Raw genomic sequence first — 9274 nt, forward strand, 5'->3', positions numbered from 1 at the left:
CAAATTTCCTACAAGCTGCACTAGTTTTGACCCCCGGGACTAGCAAGGCTGCAAAATAGCCCATTAACTCTATCTGAAAACATGCTGCCATAGAAAAACAGCACAATATGCAACCTCTGATGAATCGTGTGAAAGAACATTCCTACTTTCAAACTATGCAGCTCCACATTCCAGTGCTGGCGCAAAGATCCTGAATTATTAACAAAACAATGTATATCATTCCAGAATTAATGGCTGTCAAAACTCTTCATTTCTGTTGCCATTTATCCATTATTTACAGTTAGCACGACACATCAAGCAAACAAACAGTAGGAAAACAGAAAGTCATTTACATATCAATCAAAGAAGACGTAAACTTCAAACCAATCCTGTTGTTTTCACACAAGGAGATACCACATTTAAGTCAATGAAGACAAAGGATACTTAAGTTATTACATGTCCACTTTTAAAACAAAAATACTCAAACACTTTTGATTAACTCCCAACATAAAACATTTGTTCTACCTAGTGTTAATTAATCCTTTTACACAAAGCCGGATGCCCAGCTACGAACGCCATTAAGAATACCTTTCATCAGAACCAGGCCGGAGATTATTGCTTCCTTTGTTGTCACCAAACTCATTGCTTCAGACTTTCTTATTGAAGTTTCACATTGCCATTAAGATCAGTGGTCAAGTTAGACAATTAACCTTATTTACTCAAATATTAATGAGCAACACAAACATCAAGACAAAGAAACGACAAAAAACTAATGAGTAGTTGTTGAACGATGCCAGCTTCCAAAAGATTCAAACTAAAACACAGCGATGTTAATGCACACAGTGAAAGGAGTCTGTGTGGCTACTGTCTTCATCGGGATAGACATGTTAATGCACAATTGTTGCGCTCAAAGGTCAATTTTGAACAACTGATCATCAAGCCAAACATTCATGGCTTGTCAAATGTTACATTTTGTCGCTTTTTTGGAATATTGATGTAAATGAAATATTGTTTGGTTAAAGTCTGTTGAAAATAAATAAAACAAGACATTTGATAAAATACCTTGGGAATTTCTGATGGGTGTTTTTTTCCATTTTGTAACATGACATTTCTTTTAGAATTACATATCAATTATTTTCAGAACACACACCTCTATAACACCATATGTCAGTGCCTTTCAAAACTCAAAACAAATTACCCCGACAACATTTCACTACTCCTGCTTTTTTACCCTGATGGACGTGGGCCATAATTACAAAGGCTGCTTAGTCAGAAGAGCGTTAGACATGAGTGTCAGACACGATTTTAGGCATTTGTTACTTGACGCAATTGTTTCTCTCTTTTGTTGACTTGTTTACACATACAGAATAAGGCCCGAACAAACATGGGCAGATGACAGAATTTATATGATGCAGATCTGTGTGGCAGCAAAGACAAAGGAAGTATAAAATGAGCTTAATTGATTCACAAAAACAATCTCCCTAGATTAATGGATTGTTAAAACAATCATTACGTGCAGCCTGTGCATACAGTAGTGTACTCAATGAAGGTTGACACTGTAACAACACTGGAGAAAGAGTCAAAGAAAGTTTAGTTTGGCCTTTTCTCACTTCACCACTTCCTTCTCGTTGCGACCAACCCTGCATTACAGAGTTTACAGTATGTGAACCTGAGGCCCGACTCCTCTGACCTCCCTCTTCCTGCCTTTGGCCCCTAGGCCCAGTCCACACTGTCTAATGGAGATCAGAGAACGCAGAGGGGAGCGAGCTAAAAGTCTCTCTGAAGAAAGAAGCAGATTATATATAGCCACTGATTAAGGCAGGGATGGGAACATGACCTACATGCATAACAACATTGTCTCTCACTTTCTGCTACAGAACACGCCTCCGTCCAGGACCAGGACTCTACAACTGGGAGAATCACTCTAATTATAACGCCAGAGTCAGATTTCAATGCACACCTCATTAATATATCTCTCATTATTGGGTTCATAATGTTTCTTTGGAGGCGTGGGAGACTTGGGAGAGCCAGTGACAAACCTTTGCTTCCCATGCAGGTAAAACAAAACTGCCATTATCTTCTATTGCGCCTGTTCGATTATAGTTAAAACGGATAACTTCCTTTCGCACACAGAGCCTGCTCCTAAAATAGCTACTCCTCTGGGATACTCAGGGGGGATGAGGGGAGGAAGGGAGCAGAGCAAGAAAGGTAAGGAGAGAAAGAAAGGACTTTCTCCTTCCTCATCAATCTTTCTGGTTCTGTCCCACTGATTCCTATGACCACGTATCAGATCTGCTTCAACAGCAGGCAGCCGCGGCGAGTGCACCTTGCTGGGATTCAATCCAGATCTTTTTATCAGCCACCTGATATTGATTTAACACACCTGTTCCTGGATGGTAAAAATCATCTGATTATACAGCCAGTCAGTCCCTTCCCCCCCCCCCCCCCCTCCTCTCCCTCAGCTCCAGCCCATTACCTTCAACTGCTGCGCTGCGCTGTCTGGGCTCACGCAGACACGGAGAGTCGCTGTATGTGTGAACGGTTCAGCATACACATGTGTGTATGTGCTCTTTGGGATGGATATATTTATCTGATTAAAATGCTGTAAGGCTTGACTGTAAGCTGCCAGAAGTGTTTACATTGTTGCAACATTTATTTTCAAGTTCATTTTTTTCATTATGTGCTTTTGGAATAAATACATCTTTATTTTTGGGCCTTTACATTGTTCATTACTGTTTAGTTGTTTGTGTGTCTTTATGTCAAACGCCAGGTTTTAGTGCAGATTAGGGACTACCTCATCGGGATGGCATCTCTAACTACCTTGCTGAGGAGGTGTGCAGCTTGTCTCCTGTAACTCTTCCTCCAACAGCTCACTGTGGCTGCTCCTCCTTGCTATATTTAAACCTGATCCACTGTCAAAAATGACCAAAATGCCCATGTCTTGCCAAGAATATGTTATTTTCTCTTGTGACTGCTTCACAATAAAAGCAGCCTTGTGTTCAGCTGAATACAAATAGATTGTTTTACAGTCCCATTTAGATAATTGTATGAAAAAGTATGTGCATGGAGTTGTTGGCTGCCATAATTGTGCTTACACAATGCATTATGCGAGTGTAGGATCTAATGTTTTGAGGTTGAACTCGACTCAACCAAATGTATTAAAGTGCAGTACTACAATTGGTGGATTAACCCTTTAATGTTGGTACATCTGGGGTATAAATGATGGAGATTGCAAAGTGTTTTAGAGTAAAATTGTGCCCATGTACTATATGTGTGTTTGCTGCCAAATGCTCTGGATTCGCTGAAAACTCTCAGTAAGCCAAAAACATATTCCACAATATTGTGTAAATCATGACATTTGATGAAAACCTGCATCTTTTTGTCATAATAAAGCACAGACTGGTTTGGATCACTGGGGTGTTTCTACATGTTATATACTGTAGGGACTGCAGAGACTTATTTCCCCTGTGGCTCTTTATATGCATCGACAGATGGGTTATTGGTGACCTCATCACCTGAGCATGTGTCCCGTCAGCAGTTGAACAGATCGACAGGCAACAAGCAGGAGAGCAGACTGAGCCTCATGAAAACTGCTGGCTGTTCACTTGCAGTTGTAATTATGCACAGATTAGCCTCTCTTATTGCAAAACTAAAGAGTAGGTGGGGGGGGGAACATACTGTGCTAACCACCAGTATTACATATAATTTATCTTCACCTACTTGCTTTTGTTTTGCTTGCGTGGGTTTGAGTTCTTCATAACAAAGACTCTAGTGTTTGTTTTTTTCTTTTACATATTTTTTTCTGAGTTTGTGGGGGGGGGTAAAGCCCTTGATTTTGGTTGTGCTGATCAAAAGAGTTTACAGTGCATGGTGCCGCAGCTGGCTACTATGCAGGTCATATTTAGATTGTCAGTACAGTACAAAAGCTCAGAGATTTGCTTGTAACGAATAGTCCATTTAAAATATCCCTCTTAAACACTCAGCTACTTGCAGTAAGAATTCAAGCTTTCCCTCTTGATTATTGGCAGCACTCTGAGATTAAAAATAATGTATATGCAGTTTGGAAAGCATACAATAAGCAGATTTGTGTCCAAAAAGACAACTTTAAGTCTTAACATAAGATTTTCCGATGAATGCAGACCTAAGAGGCTGTATTGTTGAATTAGAGTACTCACACAACGATTGTATTAGCTTTGAACATGCATCAATTGATAGTCTCGCTGATTGTCAACGACTGTCCTTGGTCTGTGATGAATATCACTACAGACTGAAGTGTATATAGATGGTCAGTGCAGTCGTCTATTGTGTGTTGGACATAATAGCTCCACACTCGAACACATTGTTCAGGGTTCACAATTTACATAAGGCTTTCACCTTGGCATTTCTATCCTTTTGTACGTACAATACAAAAGCTCCTCTTATAACACGTACCATACAAATACACGCACACACACACACACACACACACACACACACACACACACACACACACACACACACACACACACACACACACACACACACACACACACACACACACACACACACACACACACACACACACACACACACACACACACACACACACACACACACACACCACACACACACACACACACACACACACACACACACACACACACACACACACACACACACACACACACACACACAACACACACACACACACACACACACACACACACACACACACACACACACACACACACACACACACACACACACACACACACACACACACACACACACACACACACACACACACACACCCACACACACACACACACACACACACACACACACCACACACACACACACACACACACACACACACACACACACAACACACCGAGCCTTTTAAGCCATTATGCTGCAGAGAGACGAATGAAGGTATTCTGATTAGGAGATCCATGCTTGACTTTTCAGTTGGTTCTAATTTCTTCATTTGTGAGAACACTAAACTTTGACGTGACTTTGATGTGCAGCTTGACAGCCAGCACATATGCCTGTCCAGTATTCTTAATTAATTGTAAGGCATTTTCACATACAGAAATACGGTACAAAAATATATGTTTTTCTCTGTAAACCAATCAAACTGAACTACTCTTATTAATACATAATATGTTGTGCCATCTAACTGATAAAGTATAAATACTGTAAGTGGACAATGTAAAAAGATTAGTTGGTTTATTGGATGATTGTGAATAGGTTGACCAATCATAATGTTTTACAAGATTAGTCATATTTATACAGCCCTGCTCTGTGTCTTGGATTAGGTTTAAACTGAAAGGGAATTGATATATTTCTTAAATGTTTAGCATAACTTTATTTTATTTATTCAACCTCAGTCTCCTTATTTGGCAAGCTCAAATAAGCTATAGCATGCTGTAGCATTAGTCTGAATGCTCTTTTTATATTCAATGAGTTCTCATAAATAAATGTTTTAAATACACAAAAAATGCAAATCGTGCATTTATTATTATGTTCAGAAACATTTCCTTTAGTTCTGTAACCACCAAATATACAGTACAGCAGGAAAAAAGAGACTGAACTCCGCTCACCCTGGTTTGGGCGATGGACACTGGCTGCATGGTTTGTTGCCCCTTGATAGACTGACTGGCCCATATTGACACATTACGCACACACACTAGGTACATCCCCATTAAGAATTTGCAGAGTTTGCTTTAAATGTAATATTTAATTTTCAATTGAAACATAACAAAGTAGAAATAAGACAGCAAGGGTTTTTTACTCACCCCAGTGTAGTCATCGTCACAATAGTGTACCAGAAGGAAGCTGGGATGCTGGTGAACTTGCTGGAGCTGGAGCCCTTCTCTGCGTAGAACATGACCGTGGCGAAGATGATGATGGCCATGGTGAGCGAGAAAAGGAGGAAGCCTAGCTCTGAAGCACAACTCTTGAGTGTATAACCCAGGATCCGCAGGCCCTGCGAGTGACGAGAGAACTTGAAGATACGAAACACACGAAACACGCGCAGCGTCACGAAGGCGCCGCTCACGTCTTCGTTGTTACTCATTACCAGGCCGATGTAATATGGCAAAATGGCCACCACATCGATGATGCTCATCACTGAGCGCATGAAAAGGTAGCGGCTTGGAGCAGCAAACAGGCGCAACAGGTACTCCACTGTGAATATCATGACGCAGGCGGTGTCCATGCAGAAGAACGCCACTGTGTAGCGTTCACCACATGGCATGTCTTTCTGGTTGGCGGTGACACCACAGGGCACCGTTTCTACCACATTAGTGAGGACAGAGATGGCAATGAAGAAACCAGTGACATAGTAGAAGACCAGGGCCATGGTGGAGGTGTGCGGGTTCTCAAAGGCTCGCCACATTGTCTCCCTGCAGTTCATGTTGGGCAACTTCATGTCCTTGTTTTCCTCCTGATCATCTTGCAGCCTCTCTAAATTCTCCCTCTTTCTGTCCTTATACTCTTCGTAACAGCAGTCGCCGATGATTTCAGGGATGATGCCGAAGAAAGTCAACTCCTCATCGTAGGCTGAGATGCACTCTTGGCGAGGGTAGTGGAGCTTCCCTGTCCGGTAGAAGTTGAGGATGCTTCTGAAGGCATCAGGGTCCCGGTCAAAAAAGTACTCCTTGATTTCATCATTGTAAAAGAAGTCTTTTTCAGAGCTGCCTAGCAGGGTGTCAGGAAAGCGGTCCAGAGTGGTTCTCCATGTCTGAAAGCGACGACCGCTGACATTAAGCACGATCAGCTCATCCTTTCTCTTCCTGTTTTCCTTTGGTGCAATAGGCATGGGGCAGTTGGCAACAGGCATCCATCCGATGGCTGCTGCCCTGGCAAAAGGCAGCCAGGCTGCTACTCCTGACGCCATGGTGAAGTTGCGTCTTCAAAGTGGTCCTCCTCACCTTCAGAGTCGACTCTCCTCAAAATCAACTGACATCTAAGGGGTTAAATCACAACAAGAAGAGGAAATAAAAGCTGAAAACACAACACAAGAAATGATCATCAAATGATCACTGTTTGAAATCCTGTCACTAAAAAAGGCAGCATGAAGCTTTTGTCACGTTTAGTTCCAAACTAGTTTTAAATCCCTCTTCAATTTTCAGTCATTCCCCCCTGCTTTCAAATCCATCAGAATCTACCCCAAATCTCATCCAATTTTGAGGACAAAGCTTTAAGGCAACAGCTAAAGCAGTAGTGCTGGGAAATCTGAAAGGAGGATAAAGGTGAAGTCTAGTACTATTTCAGTTTAGATCTGCAAAGATTATTCGACCAATCAAAACGTCTATCAACAGACAAATGATTGCCAACTTTGTTTGATAATCAATCAATCATTAAATTTACTTTTCATGCCGAATGGTAAATCATGGTGATTTAAACCTCCCAGATAGAGATTTCCTGCTTTTCTGCTTTAAATATTAAGTTTAGTATATTTGAGGTTTAGACTGCCAAAAAAAGACATTTAAAGACATCAACTGGATTTGGGGAAACTATAAATGGACATTTCTCCCAATTTCCCCACAATTTAAAAATGATTTGCCGATTACTCGATTAATCGTGAAAATAATGAAAAATAATTGATTGTTACAACCCTTGTTCAGATCTGTTCAGGTTTAGCACATAACCTCATCTTTAAATACCCTATTATTTAGAGTAAGCTTAGGCTAAAACCTGAAACGGATTGCTAACACTGTGACTGTTAAACATTTTTGAGTTTCATTTGTGAAGGAGACGAACCCATATTAGCTACAGACATGAATTCCTCCAGTTAGATGTTTAGGACTAATGTGGTTAATCAGTTCAGCACCATCAACTCAAAGCAAAGACACAAAAGCCCAACCCTATCCTGAGCAGCATCATTATCTGACCGATAGGGAGACGCGCTGACTGTCAGGCACTGAAACAAACCTGTTGCATCAGAATAAGGACGAAACTGAGCCAGATTGGAGATATCCTTACAAAATGTTGGTTGGTTTCATTTTAATAAATGCATCGTTTTAGAAATAACCTTAATCACCCGGTCAGTGACAGTAGCCTACATTTACAAGTAAATTATGTTTACACATTATACATATCTGACTGCATATACGCTTAATTTACATATAAAATGCTTTCACACATGTTTGGTACAGTGAAAGTACTTTTTGCATGCAAGTAGCTGAGTAACTTCTACACGAAATGCATTTAATCAACTAACGTATGCTATTTTTAAACGAACGAAAACATATTCTAAGAAATAAATTGAGACCGCAGCACAAACAAACACTCACCGATAAAGTGGAGAGGGACACAATCCCAACTCTTCCAAACCAGATCAGACTTTCTGTAAGTCCTCTGTGAGAGAAGAAGAGCTCGGGTCCTTCCAGCGCGATGAAGCAGCGCCTCTTCCTCACACACAGGCACCGAGCAGAGCGCCAAAAACGCGGCTGGTGGAGCAGAATGAACCCGTCTGTGGGACCAAAAGACTCCAGGAAAAATGGTTTAGAGCGAGATCTGTGCACGTCCTCTGATGGATTTCTACATCCTGGCTTATCCTTTGTTTTATCCCGTAAGTGTCAGGGAAGTGAAATGTGATGTTGCAGCGCTTCCCTTTTCTCCAGCACAAAGTACAATGTGCGTCTCTCTCACTGCCAGCTCCGTGTCATCAGCCCTCCTTCCCTTTGCCTCACTTTATCATCATACTGTATGTGACAGACCTATCCTGTCACGTTGGCTTTATTCAATACTGTGGTGCTGCATTGCTGAGGCTATACTACGGAAGCACCACTTTTGGAAGGGTGTGGACAGAGATACAGGAGATAAAGAAAAAGGCACTTCAGTGATAGTCAACTCATAGTTCATTTGAATATTATAAGCACCAAAATAATGCAATATTACTGCCACTACACATTTTCCCTCACATATTTGCATTTAGTTTTAGCATGACCATACTGACTGTATTGAGGGTCTCAGGACAAAACTTAGTTGCACCCCTCCAATAAACCCCTATCCTCCCACTCTCTGCAATGTGTTTTGCCAGACTAAAACACCGTAATAATGAGAATATAAGAGGACCCTAATTATATAAAGACTGTTCCTTTGCAAAAAGACACATGTTTTTTTTGGTCATATTTTTGGGGTTATATCAGATTCAAGTGTGAACTGATCACAGTCCTGAACTGACCCACACACACAAAGGAACATCATGTACCGGAAGCCATTAAATGTATGTGCCGTGTAACTGATGCTCTGCTTTGCTTGATTACAATGATGAATTACTCAAAGGAAGCCCTGTAGCTTCATCATC

The 9274-nt window shown here is 41.1% G+C and overlaps 1 protein-coding gene across 1 annotated transcript in view; it reads right to left on the minus strand.

Moving 5' to 3' along the window:
* The window catches only part of LOC117489374 (potassium voltage-gated channel subfamily D member 3-like), a 70006-nt gene extending 61698 nt beyond the window's left edge, over positions 1–8308 (minus strand). Inside the window, 2 exon segments of the mRNA XM_034138594.1 lie at positions 5757–6928; positions 8259–8308. Coding sequence (XP_033994485.1) covers positions 5757–6859 — 1103 coding nt within the window. The 5' untranslated portion in view covers positions 6860–6928; positions 8259–8308.
* Positions 8309–9274: the final 966 nt, after the last annotated feature.

Source organism: Trematomus bernacchii, unplaced genomic scaffold, assembly GCF_902827165.1.
Source record: "Trematomus bernacchii unplaced genomic scaffold, fTreBer1.1, whole genome shotgun sequence".
In the NCBI taxonomy this organism is placed as follows: domain Eukaryota; kingdom Metazoa; phylum Chordata; class Actinopteri; order Perciformes; family Nototheniidae; genus Trematomus; species Trematomus bernacchii.